This window comes from Oncorhynchus nerka, linkage group LG20 (genome assembly GCF_034236695.1).
Source record: "Oncorhynchus nerka isolate Pitt River linkage group LG20, Oner_Uvic_2.0, whole genome shotgun sequence".
In the NCBI taxonomy this organism is placed as follows: domain Eukaryota; kingdom Metazoa; phylum Chordata; class Actinopteri; order Salmoniformes; family Salmonidae; genus Oncorhynchus; species Oncorhynchus nerka.
Window position 1 is genome coordinate 92,772,530 of NC_088415.1, and position 22,973 is coordinate 92,795,502.

Consider the following 22,973-nt stretch of genomic DNA (forward strand, 5'->3'; position numbering starts at 1 on the left):
AGCAAGGAGCCAAGGTAAGTTGCTAGCTACCTTACACAATCAATCTTGACATAATCACTAGTTAACTACACATGGTTGATGATATTATTAGGTTAACTAGCTTGTCCTGCGTTGCATGTAATCAATGCGGTGCCCGTTAGTTAATCATCGAATCACAGCCTACTTCGCCAGACGGGTGATGATTTAACAAAAGCGCATTGGTTGCACGAATGAACCTAAACATAATCATCAACGCCTTTCTTAAAATCAATACACAGATGTATATATATTTTTTTAAACCTGCATACTTACTTGAAATTTCTTTTATGCTAGCAGGGAATATTAACTAGGGAATTTGTGTCACTTCTCTAGCATTCATTGCACGCAGAGTCAGGACTAATTTGCCTGAATTGTTCATAATTATGACATAACATTGACGGTTGTGCAATGTAACAGTAATATTTAGACTTATGGATGCCACCCGTTAGATAAAATACGGAACAGATCCATATTTCACTGAAATAAACATTTTGTTTTCGAAATGATAGTTTCCGGATTTGACCATATTAATGACCAATGTGTTTATTATGTTATAATTAAGTATATGATTTGATAGAGCAGTCTGACTGAGCGGTGGTAGGCAGCAGCAGCCTCGTAAGCATTCATTCAAACTTTACTCCGTTTGCCAGCAGCTCCTCCCATTGCCGGTTGCACAGCGCTGTTTATGACTTCAAGCCTATCAACTCCTGAGATTAGGCTGGCAATAATATAGTGTCTATTAGAACAGCCAATAGTCAAAGGTATATGAACTACAAATGGTACAGAGAGAAATAGTCGACACCTCATAATTCCTATAATAAGAACTTACAACCTAAAACTTCTTAACTGGGAATATTGAAGAACGAGCTTTCATAAATTCTAAAAAAAAAAAAAAAAGTTAGCTTTTCTTACATGGCACATATTGCACTTTTACTTTTCTTCTCCAACACTGTTTTTACATTTTTTAAACCAAATTGAGCATGTTTCATTATTTATTTGAGACTAAATAAATAAAACAAACACGAAAAAATGTCACAATCAGAATCATTTCTTTGGGTCCTCCAATAAAATAAAATCAAAAATCAAAATCGGTCGACCACTAGTTTGGACAAATCTTCAGTAACGTGGACACCGAGGAACTTGAAGCTCTCAACCTGCTCCAGTACAGCCCCATTGATGTTGATGGGGGCATATAACTATACTAGATTTTCACTTTTTTTTTTTAAATGAATAATTTCAAAACCTTGATTACATTGGGATACGTTCATACATGCCTCTGTATTTATGAGTTGGAATACTCATAAATCACTGAGCTTCTGTTACATACTCTTCTGGGGATGTTACAGTCCTTTATGTCCAAAAACACCCTGGGATAACGCTTTGATAGTGATTAGCTTTGATCAGATTATGATCTGCTAGATCAGACGCAGCTAGGGCTACGTGATCGCAACGGCGCGAGACGCAGCTAGGGCTACGTGATCGCACGGTCCGAGACGCAGCTAGGGCTACGTGATCGCACGGTCCGAGACGCAGCTAGGGCTACGTGATCGCACGGTCCGAGACGCAGCTAGGGCTACGTGAAAGTGATTCAACCCATGATTACATGTTTCCCGCTTCGAGACAAGCTGAGGAAATGCACTTGGGATAACATACATCAGAACCCTGTAGCTGATATGAAAGTGGATATGATTAGATCTGGTCATATATAAAAAGATACCAGTGGCTGTTGCTTCAATTCAACTGAATTTATAAAAACAGGAGCCAGAAGGTTCTGTAGATCAGCAGGGCTGTAAAAAAGGTCAGTAGTGTCATAAAACTGTACTACATTACTCTAAAAATGTTGGCATCATGCTATACCATGCCACACTAGTTTGCAGATGATCACAAACAAAGCGTCCAACTGTAAGTCAGCAAGGAAAGTTAAAAGGCCTTTAGGCACCCTGAACATCACGAGTTCACCCGCTGAGCCAGAGTGACAAGTGCCACTTATCGACTTGTGAAAAGTGAATCACTATAATCACCATCACACCGTAAGCGTCTAAATCGCATTTACATGCAACACAAAATCAGATTTAAAAACGGTTAGGCAAAAAAAAAAAAAAAGTTTGTGATTCCGTGTGTCAGACGTGCTTCCAAAGCACCGAGATGGAGTAAGAATTTTAATAAAATGTTTTTAAAAAAAGGCTCCGGGGACAGAGAGAGGAGCGGTAAGGGCCACGAGCCTCCTACAGCGTGTTAACCTATACATCTTTCAGGCAGAAGGGATTCTGCCCCACACAGCTATAGTGTCAGATAAACTAGAAGGCCCAGGAGGTGTAGGGGACATTCTCCATTAAAATTTCCAGGTTCACGTTAGAAAAGAGGCTTGGAGAAAATTCTGTCAACATACAGCATTCAGTTACATTCATGTCACCAAAGTAAAAAAATATATATATATACAAAAGTATGCGGACACTCATTCAAATTAGTGGATTCAGCTATTTCACACCCGTTGCTGAAAGGTGCACACAGCCACGCAATCTCCATAGACAAATATTGGCAGTAGAATGGCCTTACTGAAGAGTTCAGTGACTTTCAACGTGGCACCGTTATAGGATGCTACCTTTCCAACAAGTTAGTTAGTCAACATGTCTGTCCTTCTAGATCTGCCCTGGTTAACTGTTAGTGCTGTTATTGTGAAGTGGAAATGTCTAGGAGCAACAACGGCTCAGACGCGAAGTGGTAGGCCACACAAGCTCACAGAAAGGGACCGCTGGTTGCAACACTCACTACCGAGTTCCAAACTGCCTCTGGAAGCAACACCAGCACAATAACTGTTTGTCTGGAGCTTCATGAAATGGTGTTTCCATGGCCGAGCATCCGCACACAAGCCTAAGATCACCATGAGCAATGCCAGGCGTCGGCTGGAGGGGTGTAAAGCTCGCCACCATTGGACTCCGGAGCAGTGGAAATGCGTTCTCAGGAGGGATGAATCACACTTGGGATTGGAGGATACGAGGGAACTGCTACTTGCCCCAATGCATAGTGCCAACTGAAGTTCGATAGAGTAGGAATAACGGTCTGGGGCTGTTTTTCATTTTTCAGGCACCTTAGTTCCAGCGAAGGGAAATCTTTACAATCTTAATGCTACAGCATACAATGACATTCTAGACAATTCTGTGCTTCCAACTTTGTGACAACAGTTTGGGGCAGGCCATTTCCTGTTTCAGCATGACAATGCACCCGTGCACAAAGTGAGGTCCATACAGAAATGGTTGGTCAAGATCGTTGTGGAAGAACTTGACTGGTCTGAACAAAGACCTGACCTCAACCCCATCGAACACCTTTGGGATGAATTGGAACGCCGACTGCGAACCAGGCCTAATCGCCGCACATCAGTGCCAGACTTCACTAATGCTAGTGGCTGAATGGAAGCAAGTCCCTGCATCTAGTGGAAAGCCTTTGCAGAAGAGTGGAGGCTCTTATAGCAGCAAAGGAGAGGGGACAAACTCCATATTAATGCCCTTGATTTTGGAATGAGATGTTTGACGAGCAGGTGTCCACAAAATCAACAAAAAAAGAAACGTCCCTTTTTCAGGACTCTGTCTTTCAAAGATAATTCCTAAAACTCCAAATAACTTCACAGATCTTCATTGTAAAGGGTTTAAACACGGTTTCCCATGCTTGTTCAATGAACCATAAACAATTAGTGAACATGCACCTGTGGAACGGTCGTTAAGACACTAAACTTACAGACGGTAGGCAATTAAGGTCACAGTTAAGAAAACTTAGGACACTAAAGAGGCCTTTCTACTGACTCTGAAAAACACCAAAAGAAAGATGCCCAGGGTCCCTGTGTGAACGTGCCTTAGGCATGCTGAAAGGAGGCATGAGGACTGCAGATGTGGCTAGGGCAATAAAATGTCATGTCCATACTGTGAGACGCCTAAAACAGCGCTACAGGGAGACAGGACGGACAGCTGATCGTCCTCGCAGTGGCAGACCACGTGTAGCATCTGCACAGGATCGGTACATCCGAACATCACACCTGCGGGTCAGGTGCAGGATGGCAACAACAACTGCCCGAGATACACCAGGAACACACAATCCCTCCATCAGTGCTCAGACTGTCCATAACAGGCTGAGAGAGGCTGGACTGAGGGCTTGTAGGCCTGCTGTAAGGCAGGTCCTCACCAGACATCACCGGCAACAACGTCACCTATGGGCACAAACCCACCATCGCTGGACCAGACAGGACTGGCACAAAGTGCTCTTCACTGATGAGTCGCGGTTTTGTCTCACCAGGGGTGATGGTTGGTTTTGCGTTTGTCGTTGAAGGAATGAGCGTTACACAGAGGCCTGTACTCTGGAGCGGGATTGATTTGGAGGTGGAGGGTCCGTCATGGTCTGGTGCGGTGTGTCACAGCGTCATCGGACTGAGCTTGTTGTCATTGCAGGCAATCTCAACACTGTGCGTTACAGGGAAGACCTCCTCCTCCCTCATGTGGTACCCTTCCTGCAGGCTCATCCTGACATGACCCTCAGCATGACAATGCCACCAGCCATACTGCTCGTTCTGTGGGGGATTTCCTGCAAGACAGGAATGTCAGTGTTCTGCCATGGCCAGCGAAGAGCTCGGATGTCAATCCCATTGAGCATGTCTGGGACCTGTTGGATCAGAGGGTGAGGGCTAGGGCCATTCCCCCCAGAAATGTCTGGGAACTTGCAGGTGCCTTAGTGGAAGAGTGGGGTAACATCTCACAGCAAGAACTGGCTAATCTGGTGCAGTCCATGAGGAGATGCACTGCAGTACTTAATGCAGCTGGTGGCCACACCAGATACTGACTGTTACTTTTGACCCCCCCCTTTTGTTCAGGGACACATGATTCCATTTCTGTTAGTCACATGTCTGTGGAACATGTTCAGTTTATGTCTCAGTTGTTGAATCTTATGTTCATACACATATTTACACGTTTAAGTTTGCTGAGAGGACGTTTCTTTTTTTTGCCGAGTTTACTTTTGGTAATGTTGGTCATTCAAATCCCAGTTTGCGGCAGCACACACACACACTATGGTATTGAAGCGACCAGTCTAGTTACACACACACACACACTATGGTATTGAAGCGACCAGTCTAGTTACACACACACACACACACTATGGTATTGAAGCGACCAGTCTAGTTACACACACACACACACACACACACACACACTATGGTATTGAAGCGACCAGTCTAGTTACACACACACACTATGGTATTGAAGCGACCAGTCTAGTTACACACACACACACACACACACACTATGGTATTGAAGCGACCAGTCTAGTTACACACACACACACACACACACACTATGGTATTGAAGCGACCAGTCTAGTTACACACACACACTATGGTATTGAAGCGACCAGTCTAGTTACACACACACACACACACTATGGTATTGAAGCGACCAGTCTAGTTACACACACACACTACGGTATTGAAGCGACCAGTCTAGTTACACACACACACTACGGTATTGAAGCGACCAGTCTAGTTACACACACTACGGTATTGAAGCGACCAGTCTAGTTACACACACACACACTATGGTATTGAAGCGACCAGTCTAGTTACACACACACACACACTATGGTATTGAAGCGACCAGTCTAGTTACACACACACACTATGGTATTGAAGCGACCAGTCTAGTTACACACACACACACACTATGGTATTGAAGCGACCAGTCTAGTTACACACACACACACACTATGGTATTGAAGCGACCAGTCTAGTTACACACACACACTACGGTATTGAAGCGACCAGTCTAGTTACACACACACACACTACGGTATTGAAGCGACCAGTCTAGTTACACACACACACACACTATGGTATTGAAGCGACCAGTCTAGTTACACACACTATGGTATTGAAGCGACCAGTCTAGTTACACACACTATGGTATTGAAGCGACCAGTCTAGTTACACACACTATGGTATTGAAGCGACCAGTCTAGTTACACACACTATGGTATTGAAGCGACCAGTCTAGTTACACACACACACACACACACACACTATGGTATTGAAGCGACCAGTCTAGTTACACACACACACACACTATGGTATTGAAGCGACCAGTCTAGTTACACACACACACACACTATGGTATTGAAGCGACCAGTCTAGTTACACACACACACTACGGTATTGAAGCGACCAGTCTAGTTACACACACACACTACGGTATTGAAGCGACCAGTCTAGTTACACACACTACGGTATTGAAGCGACCAGTCTAGTTACACACACACTACGGTATTGAAGCGACCAGTCTAGTTACACACACACACACACACTATGGTATTGAAGCGACCAGTCTAGTTACACACACACACACTATGGTATTGAAGCGACCAGTCTAGTTACACACACACACACTATGGTATTGAAGCGACCAGTCTAGTTACACACACACACTATGGTATTGAAGCGACCAGTCTAGTTACACACACACACACACACACTATGGTATTGAAGCGACCAGTCTAGTTACACACACACACTATGGTATTGAAGCGACCAGTCTAGTTACACACACACTATGGTATTGAAGCGACCAGTCTAGTTACACACACACACTACGGTATTGAAACGACCAGTCTAGTTACACACACACACTATGGTATTGAAGCGACCAGTCTAGTTACACACACACACACTATGGTATTGAAGCGACCAGTCTAGTTACACACACTATGGTATTGAAGCGACCAGTCTAGTTACACACACACACACACACTATGGTATTGAAGCGACCAGTCTAGTTACACACACACACACACACTATGGTATTGAAGCGACCAGTCTAGTTACACACACACACTATGGTATTGAAGCGACCAGTCTAGTTACACACACACACACACACGGTATTGAAGCGACCAGTCTAGTTACACACACACACTATGGTATTGAAGCGACCAGTCTAGTTACACACACACACACTATGGTATTGAAGCGACCAGTCTAGTTACACACACACACTACGGTATTGAAGCGACCAGTCTAGTTACACACACACACTATGGTATTGAAGCGACCAGTCTAGTTACACACACACACACACACTATGGTATTGAAGCGACCAGTCTAGTTACACACACACACTATGGTATTGAAGCGACCAGTCTAGTTACACACACACACTATGGTATTGAAGCGACCAGTCTAGTTACACACACACACTATGGTATTGAAGCGACCAGTCTAGTTACACACACACACTATGGTATTGAAGCGACCAGTCTAGTTACACACACACACTATGGTATTGAAGCGACCAGTCTAGTTACACACACACACTATGGTATTGAAGCGACCAGTCTAGTTACACACACACTATGGTATTGAAGCGACCAGTCTAGTTACACACACACACACACACACTATGGTATTGAAGCGACCAGTCTAGTTACACACACACACACACTATGGTATTGAAGCGACCAGTCTAGTTACACACACACACTATGGTATTGAAGCGACCAGTCTAGTTACACACACACACTATGGTATTGAAGCGACCAGTCTAGTTACACACACACACTATGGTATTGAAGCGACCAGTCTAGTTACACACACACACTATGGTATTGAAGCGACCAGTCTAGTTACACACACACACTATGGTATTGAAGCGACCAGTCTAGTTACACACACACACTATGGTATTGAAGCGACCAGTCTAGTTACACACACACACTATGGTATTGAAGCGACCAGTCTAGTTACACACACTATGGTATTTGCATTATGTTTTTCATCTGGTATTGAGGAATTTACAGAGAAGGTTACATTTTTTTGGGTGCAAGCTACTTTGTTTTCATTAGTATTTTATAAAAAATTACAATGTTGTTGATCCATCCATTTTTCTCCTAACACAGCCATTAAACTGAGAAGGTGTTTTAAAGTCAACTTTGGCCTCATGGTGAAATACCTGAGCAGTTCTTTCTTCCTCTCCGGCAGCTAAGTTAGGAAAGACGCCTGTGTCTTTGTAGTGACTGGGTGTATTGATACACCATCCAACTAGTAACTTCACGCTCAAAAGGGATATTCAATGTCTGCTCATTTTTTACCTACCCATCTACCAATAGGTGCCCTTATTGGCGAGGAACTGGAAAACTTCCCTGGTCTGTGGTCGAATCTGTATTTGAAATTCACCGCTCTGCATATTTTATGCGTGGGGCGACACATACGAGGCAGTCGTTCAACGATCACTAAGACAAAGTGAGTCCATGCAACTTCTGTCACCCACATTTTTACTCCTGAACTTATGTAGGCCATAAAAAAAAGGGGGTTAAATACTTGACTGAAGACATCTCAGCTTTTATTTTTAATTAAATTTGTATACATGGGGCGGCAGGGTAGCCTAGTGGTTAGAGCGTTGGACTGGTAACAGGAAGGTTGCAAGTTCAAACCCCCAAGCTGACAAGGTACAAATCTGTCGTTCTGCCCCTGAACAGGCAGTTAAACCCACTGTTCCTAGGGCGTCATTGAAAATAAGAATTTGTTCTTAACTGACTTGCCTGGTTAAATAAAAGGTAAAACAAACAAATACATATCTAAAAAGATAATTCCACTTTGACATGATGTAGTAATTGTGTGTAGGCCAGTGTCCAAACAAATCACAATTTAATACATTTTGAGTTCAGGCTGTAACACAACCAAATATGAAAAAGGCAAGGGCTGTGAATATGTTCTAAAAGACTATCAGCCAAGGACAGGGCTACTAGCTCTGGTCCAGGGCCTTCTCCATTAATGTTGTACAGGAAGGAGTACTAAGGCCCTGGACCACAGGCAGGGCATGGCTACTAGCTCTGGTCCAGGGCCTTCTCCATTAATGTTGTACAGGAAGGTGTACTAAGGCCCTGGACCACAGGCAGGCATGGCTACTAGCTCTGGTCCAGGGCCTTAGTACTCCTTCTCCATTAATGTTGTACAGGAAGGTGTACTAAGGCCCTGGACCACAGGCAGGGCATGGCTACTAGCTCTGGTCCAGGGCCTTCTCCATTAATGTTGTACAGGAAGGCGTACTAAGGCCCTGGACCACAGGCAGGGCATGGCTACTAGTACTCCTTCTCCATTAATGTTGTCTGGTCCAGGGCCTTAGTACTCCTTCTCCATTAATGTTGTACAGGAAGGTGTACTAAGGCCCTGGACCACAGGCAGGGCATGGCTACTAGCTCTGGTCCAGGGCCTTAGTACTCCTTCTCCATTAATGTTGTACAGGAAGGCGGACTAAGGCCCTGGACCACAGGCAGGGCATGGCTACTAGCTCTGGTCCAGGGCCTTAGTACTCCTTCTCCATTAATGTTGTACAGGAAGGTGTACTAAGGCCCTGGACCACAGGCAGGGCATGGCTACTAGCTCTGGTCCAGGGCCTTAGTACTCCTTCTCCATTAATGTTGTACAGGAAGGCGGACTAAGGCCCTGGACCACAGGCAGGGCATGGCTACTGGCTCTGGTCCAGGGCCTTAGTACTCCTTCTCCATTAATGTTGTACAGGAAGGCGGACTAAGGCCCTGGACCACAGGCAGGGCATGGCTACTAGCTCTGGTCCAGGGCCTTAGTACTCCTTCTCCATTAATGTTGTACAGGAAGGCGTACTAAGGCCCTGGACCACAGGCAGGGCAGGGCCAGCCTTGTCCCAGTATCTATGCATTACGAGGGTAGATGTCAGCACTCTACACAGATTAAAATGATAATTAGTGTGTGGCAATTTCTTTGGTATGTTTTTAAAAACAACAAAAAGAAGATAATGGAGAGTAACTGCGTAACTCCACAAAAAAAAAAAATCACTTATCACAATATGGATTTTTGTTTTTAGTTCACGTCAAAATAAGTTTGTTACACACCAAATATGGAGTTGTGCTGACCAACCATCTTTCTTTGCTCCAGTTAAGGCCGGTATGTACTTAGAAAAAGAAAAAAATCTGAATAAACATGTAAAAAAACATGAAAAACAGAAACGTCTATTCAGCACCTTCAAATGACTAATTACTGCAAGACACGCAACTCTACAACAGCTCAATACATTAGAGGATCCCAACAGGAAGGTTTTCCGTTGCTTGTAAAAATGTTTATTTAGACCTTTTAGGGAGGCACATAGTCTCATCCTCTCCTCATCCATCAGCCTTCCACGTCCCGACCGGGCTATCCTCATCCATCAGCCTTCCACGTCCCGACCGGGCTATCCTCATCCATCAGCCTTCCACGTCCCGACCGGGCTATCCTCATCCATCAGCCTTCCACGTCCCGACCGGGCTATCCTCATCCATCAGCCTTCCACGTCCCGACCGGGCTATCCTCATCCATCAGCCTTCCACGTCCCGACCGGGCTATCCTCATCCATCAGCCTTCCACGTCCCGACCGGGCTATCCTCATCCATCAGCCTTCCACGTCCCGACCGGGCTATCCTCATCCATCAGCCTTCCATGTCCCGACCGGGCTATCCTCATCCATCAGCCTTCCATGTCCCGACCGGGCTATCCTCTCTTCAGCCATCAGTCTTTACAACCCATAGATAGATACTATTTTGAGGGTTGATAACAAAGAGCGAGGTGTCCACTTTAATGAAATGTACCTAATATTTCCTCTACAATTACATAGCTGTGCCTGTGACAGGTCCCCCTAATACAGCTGTTGATGTGTTGCCCACAAACAAGAGTTTTAATTTGGCAACACCATTTATCTTTCTGCGACTGAATGTTGTTTTCAGAACGTCGATCCCATCTGAACATCTAAAAAAATAAAATAAAAATGTCTGCACCTGACATGGGGGTAGACATGGGAAACTTCTGTCAACCAACCGTGATGTGACACTGTCAACATCACCAGCATTGGAGCCAAAGAGCAAGTAGTCACTCCTTTAGCTAGCTAGCTAGCTAGCACCAACAACGAATGTAAAGACAATCAATGCATTTCAGCTGTTGACACGTCTCGATTCAGTTTCACTTCTAAACACAATTATGTAGCCAGGTGGAACACCCAGCCCTGCCTGACAAGAAACATTTTTTTTAGCTCAGCAGTGACTAACTTCCTCCCCAAGGAATAGCTATTTAACTAAGTAGGTCATAAAGGAGTGTCCTCCGAGCACAGTACTCGAGAGAGTATTGCACAACAGTCGGTGAGATAATCGTGGACTCTGGAATTCCAACTAACTAACTGTTTCCATTCAATCATTTATCTTTGGTCTTTGGTTAGCAAGCCAGTCAATTTCCCCCCAAAAATCATAGCTGTGTAGCTAGATAGCCAAGATGGCTAACGAACGTGAAGCAGGTGCAAGCTAGCCCCATCGTCATGACAACTCTTTACTACCTAAACCAGCATATACAGCAGGGTTATTGCCATGTCCATGGACTTTTATAAAATACTGATGTTGCTGGTGAAAATGTATTGGCCATGGGTTGCAGGTTTTTGGGCTACCTTTAAAATTGCACCACAGCCACCATGGCATTTCTCATTATATACACACACATACAGAACAATATAAAATGCAACATGTAAAGTGTTGGTCCCATGTTTCATGAGCTGAAATAAAATATACCAGAAATGTTCTGTATGCACAAAAAGCTTATTTCTCTGAAATTGTGTGCACGAATTTGTTTTACATCCCTGTTAGTGAGCATTTATCCTTTGCCAAGATAATCCATCCACCTGACAGGTGTGACATATCAATATGATTAAACAGTATGATCATTACACAGGTGCACCTTATGCTGGTGACAATAAAAGGTCGCTAAAATGTGCAGTTGTCACAATGCCACAGATGTCTCAAGTTGCTGACTGCAGGAATGTCCACCAGAGCTGTTGCTAGAGAATTTAATGTTAATTTCTCTACCATAAGCCACCTTCAATGTTGTTTTAGAGAATTTGGCAGCATGTCCAATCGGTCTCACAACCGAGGACCACATGTAACCACGCCATTCATCCGTCGCCCTCACCTCACGTTTCTGCATGATAATGCACAGCCACATGTAACCACGCCATTCATCCATCACCTCACGTTTTAGCATGATAATGCACAGCCACATGTAACCACGCCATTCATCCGTCGCCCTCACCTCACGTTTCTGCATGATAATGCACAGCCACATGTAACCACGCCATTCATCCATCACCTCACGTTTCAGCATGATAATGCACAGCCACATGTAACCACGCCATTCATCCGTCGCCCTCACCTCACGTTTCTGCATGATAATGCACAGCCACATGTAACCACGCCATTCATCCACCTCCATCACCTCACGTTTCTGCATGATAATGCACAGCCACATGTAACCACGCCATTCATCCGTCGCCATCACCTCACGTTTCTGCATGATATAATGCACAGCCACATGTTGCAAGGATCTGTACACGGATTCCTGGAAGACGAAAATGTCCCAGTTCTTTCAGGACCTGCATACTCACCAGACACTTACATTTTAGTAATTTAGCAGGCGCTCTTATGCAGAGGGACTTACAGTAGTCTGTGAGTGCATACATTTTTCACACTGGTCCCATTGAGCATGTTTGGGATGCTCTGGATGGACAGCGTGTTCCAGTGCTTGCCAATATCCAGCAATGTCACACCGCCATTGAAGAGGAGTTGAACAACTCTCTGCAGGCCACAATCAACTGCATGTGAAGATGTTGCACTGCATGAGGCAAATGGTGGTCACACCAGATACTGACTGGTTTTCTGATGAACGCCCCTACCTTAAAAACAAAAAAACGGTATCTGTATTCCCTGTCATGTGAATGAAATCCATAGACCACAGCCAAACACTATTCCAAATGACTCTTTTCCTTATATGAACTGTAACTCAGTAAAATCTTTGGACATTTTTGTATGTTGCGTTTATATTTTTGTAAAGTGTTTTTTAATAAATGGATGGTACATCTTCAGTTTGGGAAGGTTTTAAAATTGCACTAGTGGACGATTCTAGGATGGTAATGAAAAAAAAAAGGTTAGTCTCGAGGCCGGGTTGCTAGGTAGCTAACATTGGCCAGAAAGTCGTAGTCCGAGGGGAGAAAGAGGAAGCTATTAACCCCATGATTTACTAACAAATTATAATAGTAATGACATTACATTTATATTTTGGGGGGATGAAATACAATAAGCCCCCCAAAAAAGCAAACTGTTGAGGCTTTTCGATTTGTAATAATCCAGTTAACGCGATTTCACAATAGTTAACATGGTGTTAGTTCATAATTTCACAATAATGTTTTCTGAAAAAATGATATTTTAGTTAGCTGTATATCAGGTTTATCAGGTCTAACCAGAGTTCCTAGTATTTTAATAACTAATTATATGCCGTTAATATGTAGAACAGCTAACGTTACAGGAGAGCCTGAAAACGTGCCCAGCTTTTTTACAAACTTTTTGACGGATAAGTTATATTAGCTAACGTTAACTTGGCTAGTTAATGACTGTTTGACAGGCAGGACACATTTACTAACGCTATCCTCTGTCCTTGGATGGTAGTTCTTGGTTAAAATAACTAACTAATAATAGCTCATTTCAATACCGCCAGGACTCGTTTCCATCTCGCTAACGTTAGTTAGACACCCTAGGTATTCATTATCTGGATATTTTGTCTCAGGGAACTGGTAAAAAAATTTTTTTAAAGTTTTTAATACAAAAATCAGAAACAAAACCAAGATCCACACCGGTTGACCACGTCACTACAGTACGGTGATTCACACAGCGGCCCGTCGCCACCGCCACTAGTTACCACAGTCATAAAACACCGCCAATGTATCTTCTTAAAATATAACCTTAACCACATCTCCTAACCGTATGCCTAACCTTAAAATTAAGAGCAAACTGAACATTTTTGTTTTTGTTGTTTTTAAATGAACTTTTACGATAGACAATTTTGAACTTTACGGCTGTGGTAACTAAGTCTCCTTTTTCCCCCAAAAAAATCAAAATGGCGGGTTGGCCATTTAACATTAGAAACTAACCACACCAGGGTGTGTGAAATCATCCCCGATAGAAATCCATGGCTTGTTTAAGCGGTATTAAATCCACTTACCTTTAAATCTGAGGTCAGACGGAGGATCGAGAACAAGGATCTGCTCTAACTTAGACATATTTTAGCTACAGTTGTCAGGAAGTCACTGACAGACGGAAATACTATTGAACGAGTCAGTCGCTGACTGAACGTGCACACGCCACGGGAGCAAATATTTGAACGCGCGATTCTAGTCCGCGTTCACGTGGTGTGTCTATATTAGAAACTAATCTTGTTGTTGCTGATTTGATAAAGTTACTTAGCTATTTATTATTTGAGCGATTCCAGTTAACGCCACTTAAGCTATTGGGTATTTTGTTGATATAGCTATTTCAGCTGTTCAGCTATTTCATACTGTATTCTAATCATGGCTCCTCATCCTATGTAAATACTGCTGTAGACATCTTTTCTACTCTACTGCGCATATTGTCTGTACACACCGTATATATCATATTTTTGTGAACGGGTTGGTGTACCTAATAAATCTGACCACTGAGTGTAATATATATACAGTTGAAGTCGGAAGTTTACATACACTTTGGTTGGAGTCATTAAAACGTGTTTTTTAACCACTCCACACATTTCTTGTTAACAAACTATAGTGTTGGATAGTCGGTTAGGACATCTACTTTGTGCATGACACAAGTCATTTTTCCAACAATTGTTTACAGACAGATTCTTTAACTTATAATTCACTGTATCACAATTCCAGTGGGTCAGAAGTTTACATACACTAAGTTGACTGTGCCTTTAAACAGCTTGGAAAATTCCAGAAAATTATGTCATGGTTTTAGAAGCTTCTGATCGGCTAATTGACATCATTTGAGGAAATTGGAGGTGTACCTGTGGATGTACTTCAAGGCCTACCTTCAAACTTAGCGCCTCTTTGCTTGACATCATTGGAAAATCAAAATGAATCAGCCAAGACCTCAGATTTTTTTTTTGCAGACCTCCACAAGTCTGCTTCATCCTTGGGAGCAATTTCCAAACGCCTGAAGGTAAAAACATTCATCTGTACAAACAATATTACGCAAGTATAAACACCATGGGACACGCAGCCGTCATACCGCTCAGGAAGGAGACGCGTTCTGTCTCCTAGAGATGAATGTACTTTGGCGTGAAAAGTGCAAATCAATCCCAGAACAACAGCAAAGGACCTTGTGAAGATGCTGGAGGAAACTGGTACAAAAGTATCTATATCCAAAGTAAAACGAGTCCTATATCAACACAACCTGAAAGGCCGCTCAGCAAGGAAGAAGCCACTGCTCCAAAACTGCCATAAAAAAAACAGGACTACGGTTTGCAACTGCACATGGGGAGTACTTTTTGGAGAAATGACCTCTGGTCTGATGAAACAAAAATAGAACTGTTTGGTCATAATGACCATTGTTATGTTTGGAGGAAAAAGGGGGATGCTTGCAAGCCGAAGAACACCATCCCAATCGTGAAGCACGGGGGTGGCGGCATCATGTTGTGGGGGTGCTTTGCTGCAGGAGGGACTGGTGCAACTCACAAAATAGATGGCATCATGAGGACGGAAAATTCTGTGGATATATGGAAGCAACATCTCAAGACGTCAGTCAGGTCGCAAATGGGTCTTCCAAATGGACAATGACCCCAAGCATACTTCCAAAGTTGTGGCATGAGGACAACAAAGTCAAGGTATTGGCGTCGCCATCACAAAGCCCTGACCTCAATCCCATAGAAAATCTAAGGGCAGAACTGAAAAGGCGTGTGCGAGGGAGGAGGCCTACAAACCTGACTCAGTTACACCGGCTCTGTCAGGAGTAATGGGCCAAAATTCACTCAACTTATTGTGGAAGGCTTCCCGAAACATTTGATCCGAGTTAAACAATTTAAAGGCAATGCTACCAAATACTAATTGAGTGTATGTTAACTTCTGACCCACTGAGAATGTGATGAAAGACATAAAAGCTGAAATAAATCATTCTCTCTACTAATTTTCTGACATTTCACATTCTTAAAATAAAGTGGTGATCCTAACTGACCTAAGACAGGGAATTTTTACTCAGATTAAGTGTCAGGGATTGTGAAAACTGAGTTTAAATATATTTGGCTGAGGTGTATGTAAACTTCAGACTTCAACTGCATATTTTTATATCTATATATATATATATATATATATATATACACACACAGTGCATTCGGAAAGTATTCAAACTGCTTGACCTTTTCCACATTTTGTTAAGTTACAGACTTATTCTAAAAATGATTCAATGTTTTCCTCATCAATCTACACACAATACCCCATAATGACATCACAATACCCCATAATGACATCACAATACCCCATAATGACATCACAATACCCCATAATGATAAAGCAAAAACAGGCTTTCAGACTTCTTTTGAAAATGTTTTTATTTTTTATTCAAAAACGTGGGCCTCCGGATTGGCGCAGCAGTCTAAGGCACTGTATCGCAGCGCTACTGGCGTCACTACAGACCCGAGTTAGATCCCGGGCTGTGTCACAACCGTTCGTGATCGGGAGTGCCATAGGGCAGCTCACAATTGGCCCAGCTTCGTCCAGGTTAGGTGGAGGCTTTACCCGTGAGGGCTTTACATGGCTCATCGCGCTCTAGCGACTCCTTGTGGCGGGCCGGGCACCAGCAAACGACCGAGGTGAACGCATTTGTGCGGCTGCCTTCCGGGATAGGCGGGCGGATGTTAAGTAGCGAGGTTTTGACGGGTCATGTTTGCCGAGGACGCATGACTCGACCTTCCGTTGGGGAGTTGCAACGATGAGACAAGATTGACATTTGGGAGAAAAAGGGGGTAAAATACAAAAACATTTCTAAAAATTCAAATGAAGTATCACATTTACATAATTCCCCATAATGACATCACAATACCCCTTAGTGACAGAAACATATCATATTTACAGAAGTATTCAGACCCTTTTTACTCAGTACATTGTTGAAGCACCTTTGGCAGCGATTACAGCCTTGAGTCTGATTGGGTATGACGCTACCAGCTTGGCACACCTGTATTTGGGGAGTTTCTCCCATTCTTCTCTGCAGATCTTCTCAAGCTCTGTCAGGTTGGATGGGGAGCGTCGCTGCACAGTTATTTTCAGGTCTCTCCAGAGATGTTCGATCGGGTTCAAGTCTGGGCTCTGGCTGGGCCACTCAAGGACATTCAGAGACTTGTCCCGAAGCTACTCCTGCGCTGTCTTGGCTTTGTGCTTAGGGTTGTTGTCCTGTTGGAAGGTGAACCTTCGCCCCAGTCTGAGGTCCTTAGCGCTCAGAAGCAGGTTTTCATCAAGGATCTCTCTGTACTTTACTCCGTTCATTTTTCCCCTCGATTGGTGTTTGGTGTGGTGTGCAGAACGGCATCACAGAACGCACAACTCGTCGGTCCTTGTTATGGATTGGCTATTTGCAGCAGACGACCTCACCGGGTTCCACTCCTATCAGCTAAATAACAAGAAGAAGAAGAAGAAGTGGCTCCACACGATCACAAACTCTGGACAATTGAGGAGTGGAAAAAGATTGATATGTTTTATTGATATGTCTGACGAATCTCGGTTTCCTGTTGCGTCATTCTGATGACAGAGTCAGGATTTGGCCTGTGCGTGGACGCATTCTTGCTCGTGTCGACAGGCTGGTGGCGGTAGTGTACTGGTGTGGGGAATGTTTTCCTTTCACACATTAGGTCCCTTGATACCAAATTGAGAAACAAATGTTTCCGACGCGTTGTAGAATCCATGCCCCGAATAATTCAGGTTGTTTTGGAGGCAAATGGGGGGGGTGTCTGACCCGATAATAGATGGGTGTACCTAATAAACTGTCCGCTTACAGTATATTCCGGACTCTGACATTGCTCATTCTGATATTTCTTAATTTCTTGTTTTTTTGGTTATTATTTTCCTAGGTAGTTTGTTGATACAGTTACAGTAATTCAGCTAACTTTACTTGAATGATGGATTATGGGTAATTTGTTGATAGCTATTTACATTTACATTTACATTTAAGTCATTTAGCAGACGCTCTTATCCAGAGCGATTTCAGTTAACTTTACCAGGGTTATGTCCATCTTCGTGACAGTGCAGAACCCCCTGCCTGCAGCATGGGTAAACTGTTGGGTAATCCGGAGTAGAGTAAGGCTGAAGCCTGTCGGAGGAATGCCCCACTCAGTCTCTTTCCAACTATTTACAGTATTCCCAATGGCCAGAGACCAATACCTTCACTAAATAGGACAACCTCTCTGACACAACTGTTAAAGCAACATTTGGCGCAGCGGAGGCCTAAGGCACTGCATCTCAGTGCTAGAGACCCTGGTTTGATCCCGGACTATATCACAACCGGCCGTGATCGGGAGTCCCATAGGGTGGCGCACAATCGGCCCAGAGTCGTCTGGGTTAGGGAAGGGTTTGGCCGGGGTAGGCCGCCATTGTAAAATAAGAATTTGTTCTTAACGGACTTGCCTAGTTAAATAAATGTAAGGAGAGGTCAAACATGGAGGAATGGTGTGTGTGTGTGTGTGTGTGTGTGTGTGTGTGTGTGTGTGTGTGTGTGTGTGTGTGTGTGTGTGTGTGTGTGTGTGTGTGTGTGTGTGTGTGTGTGTGTGTGTGTGTAGTGCATAAAGGTCAAATATTTCTCTAGGTCATAGTAGTTGCTCACGGAGTTCAGGGTCAATTACATGTCAACAACTGTCAAATCAGGATATACTGTAGCCTAAATTCCAATTCAATTGGCCTGCATTATCCAATCAGAACTGAGAGGACAACATGTATTTCCTGCTGCCATCCAAGGTTCAGACAGAGTTTAATTTTACAGTTATTGTGCTGATATATCACACATATCGTTTTGCGCTTATTCTTGTTTCTCAAATAGCATCCGACACTTGTCAAAATAAACATCACCACCGTTTCCCATAGGATGTTTGGGCACCCCACCTTTATGATGGTAGTAAGAGGGGTAACCTAGGGCTGTTACGGTGGCCTTATTACCTCCACACCGGCGGTCTCGAGTCATGATGGCAGTCAAATTCCACATGACGACCGTTTAGTCACGGTAGTTCGTCTTCTCCAAGCTCTGATGCTGCTGCTGGTCATTAGTAGCCTACCAAACTTGCTAACTGCCTGGTACTCAGCACTCTATTGTCCCTCTAATCACGCTGACATCAATGTAAATGTAATGGAACATCTAATGAAACACTTGATGAGAGCAGATGTTGCTCAACGTTTCTATAGGGGTGAGAAAACAGAGTGATGGCCTCTATTAAAAAGAGGAGGATCCCGTCAGCTTTCTATAGGCTAGGCCTACTATATTTATTTCTCATCTTTACTAATATTAAGCACATTGCTTCCCTTTTTACAACAAGAGTATAGCCTACTTGGCTGGCATGAAAAGGAACCACGGGGGAAAAGTGTCCTCCATTCGCTATTTAAGGGCACAGATGACATGTATTTTTTCCCACTGCCCCTGTTCTGAGACAGGTGCATTATAATGGGTCCATTCTGAAACCAAAACAAATTTCACACATATATTATTTCATGTATTATTTAGTGTATGTAAAGACAATATTAGATTAAGAATAGCCTGATGGGTGACAATATTAGATTAAGAATAGCCTGATGGGTGACAATATTAGATTAAGAATAGCCTGATGGGTGACAATATTAGATTAAGAATAGCCTGATGGGTGACAATATTAGATTAAGAATAGCCTGATGGGTGACAATATTAGATTAAGAATAGCCTGATGGGTGACAATATTAGATTAAGAATAGCCTGATGGGTGACAATATTAGATTAAGAATAGCCTGATGGGTGACAATATTAGCCTATCACTTGTGAATTGCAGTTAATTTCACATTTTGTTACGTTAGAGTTTTATTCTAAAATGGATTAAATCAATATTTTTCCTCATCAATCTACACACAGGGCCTCCCGAGTGCCGCGGTGGTCTAAGGTGTGCCACTAGAGATCTGGGTTCGAGTCCAGGCTCTGTCGCAGCTGGCCGCGACCAGGAGACCCATGGTTTGGAGCACAAAGTTTGGCCGGCAAGGATGTTCTTGTCCCATCGCAAACTAGCAAGTTCTGTGCGCAATGCACACGGACACCAGGTGCCCAGTGTTTCCTCTGACACATTGGTGCTTCCGGTTTAAGCGGCCATTGTGTCAAGAAGCAGTGAGGCTTGGCTGTGTTGTGTTTTGGAGGATGCATGGCTCTCGACCTTCGCCTCTCCCGAGTCAGTACGGGAGTTGCAGCGATGGGACAAGACTGTAACTACCAATTACTACCTATATGATGGTAGTAAGATGGGGTACCCCACCTATATGATGGTAGTAAGAGGGGGGTACCCCACCTATATGATGGTAGTAAGATGGGGGTACCCCACCTATATGATGGTAGTAAGATGGGGGTACCCCACCTATATGATGGTAGTAAGAGGGGGGTACCCCACCTATATGATGGTAGTAAGATGGGGTACCCCACCTATATGATGGTAGTAAGATGGGGTACCCCACCTATATGATGGTAGTAAGAGGGGGGTACCCCACCTATATGATGGTAGTAAGAGGGGGGTACCCCACCTATATGATGGTAGTAAGATGGGGTACCCCACCTATATGATGGTAGTAAGATGGGGTACCCCACCTATATGATGGTAGTAAGATGGGGTACCCCACCTATATGATGGTAGTAAGATGGGGTACCCCACCTATATGATGGTAGTAAGATGGGGTACCCCACCTATATGATGGTAGTAAGATGGGGTACCCCACCTATATGATGGTAGTAAGATGGTGGTACCCCACCTATATGATGGTAGTAAGATGGGGTACCCCACCTATATGATGGTAGTAAGATGGGGTACCCCACCTATATGATGGTAGTAAGATGGGGTACCCCACCTATATGATGGTAGTAAGATGGGGTACCCCACCTATATGATGGTAGTAAGATGGTGGTACCCCACCTATATGATGGTAGTAAGAGGGGGGTACCCCACCTATATGATGGTAGTAAGATGGGGTACCCCACCTATATGATGGTAGTAAGATGGGGTACCCCACCTATATGATGGTAGTAAGATGGGGTACCCCACATATATGATGGTAGTAAGATGGGGTACCCCACCTATATGATGGTAGTAAGAGGGGGGTACCCCACCTATATGATGGTAGTAAGATGGTGGTACCCCACCTATATGATGGTAGTAAGATGGGGTACCCCACCTATATGATGGTAGTAAGATGGGGTACCCCACCTATATGATGGTAGTAAGAGGGGGGTACCCCACCTATATGATGGTAGTAAGAGGGGGGTACCCCACCTATATGATGGTAGTAAGATGGGGTACCCCACCTATATGATGGTAGTAAGATGGGGTACCCCACCTATATGATGGTAGTAAGATGGGGTACCCCACCTATATGATGGTAGTAAGAGGGGGTACCCCACCTATATGATGGTAGTAAGAGGGGGTACCCCACCTATATGATGGTAGTAAGATGGGGGTACCCCACCTATATGATGGTAGTAAGATGGGGGTACCCCACCTATATGATGGTAGTAAGATGGGGTACCCCACCTATATGATGGTAGTAAGATGGGGTACCCCACCTATATGATGGTAGTAAGAGGGGGGTACCCCACCTATATGATGGTAGTAAGATGGGGGTACCCCACCTATATGATGGTAGTAAGATGGGGTACCCCACCTATATGATGGTAGTAAGATGGGGTACCCCACCTATATGATGGTAGTAAGATGGGGTACCCCACCTATATGATGGTAGTAAGATGGGGTACCCCACCTATATGATGGTAGTAAGATGGGGTACCCCACCTATATGATGGTAGTAAGATGGGGTACCCCACCTATATGATGGTAGTAAGATGGGGTACCCCACCTATATGATGGTAGTAAGATGGGGTACCCCACCTATATGATGGTAGTAAGATGGGGATGGGTACCCCACCTATATGATGGTAGTAAGATGGGGTACCCCACCTATATGATGGTAGTAAGATGGGGTACCCCACCTATATGATGGTAGTAAGATGGGGTACCCCACCTATATGATGGTAGTAAGATGGGGTACCCCACCTATATGATGGTAGTAAGAGGGGGGTACCCCACCTATATGATGGTAGTAAGATGGGGTACCCCACCTATATGATGGTAGTAAGATGGGGTACCCCACCTATATGATGGTAGTAAGATGGGGTACCCCACCTATATGATGGTAGTAAGATGGGGTACCCCACCTATATGATGGTAGTAAGATGGGGTACCCCACCTATATGATGGTAGTAAGATGGGGTACCCCACCTATATGATGGTAGTAAGAGGGGGTACCCCACCTATATGATGGTAGTAAGATGGGGTACCCCACCTATATGATGGTAGTAAGATGGGGTACCCCACCTATATGATGGTAGTAAGATGGGGTACCCCACCTATATGATGGTAGTAAGATGGGGTACCCCACCTATATGATGGTAGTAAGATGGGGTACCCCACCTATATGATGGTAGTAAGAGGGGGTACCCCACCTATATGATGGTAGTAAGATGGGGTACCCCACCTATATGATGGTAGTAAGAGGGGGTACCCCACCTATATGATGGTAGTAAGATGGGGTACCCCACCTATATGATGGTAGTAAGATGGGGTACCCCACCTATATGATGGTAGTAAGATGGGGTACCCCACCTATATGATGGTAGTAAGAGGGGGTACCCCACCTATATGATGGTAGTAGAGATGATGGTAGTACCCCACCTATATGATGGTAGTAAGATGGGGTACCCCACCTATATGATGGTAGTAAGATGGGGTACCCCACCTATATGATGGTAGTAAGATGGGGTACCCCACCTATATGATGGAAACACGGCAGTTGTAGATCAGAGGCATTGTCGTTGTCTTTCTA

The 22,973-nt window shown here is 44.0% G+C and overlaps 1 protein-coding gene across 1 annotated transcript in view; it reads right to left on the reverse strand.

Moving 5' to 3' along the window:
• Positions 1-14,231, reverse strand: part of LOC115124412 (vesicle-associated membrane protein-associated protein A-like) — a 38,235-nt gene extending 24,004 nt beyond the window's left edge. Inside the window, exon 1 of the mRNA XM_029653842.2 lies at positions 14,084-14,231. Coding sequence (XP_029509702.1) covers positions 14,084-14,141 — 58 coding nt within the window. The 5' untranslated portion in view covers positions 14,142-14,231. The remainder of the gene's footprint in view (positions 1-14,083) is intronic.
• Positions 14,232-22,973: the final 8,742 nt, after the last annotated feature.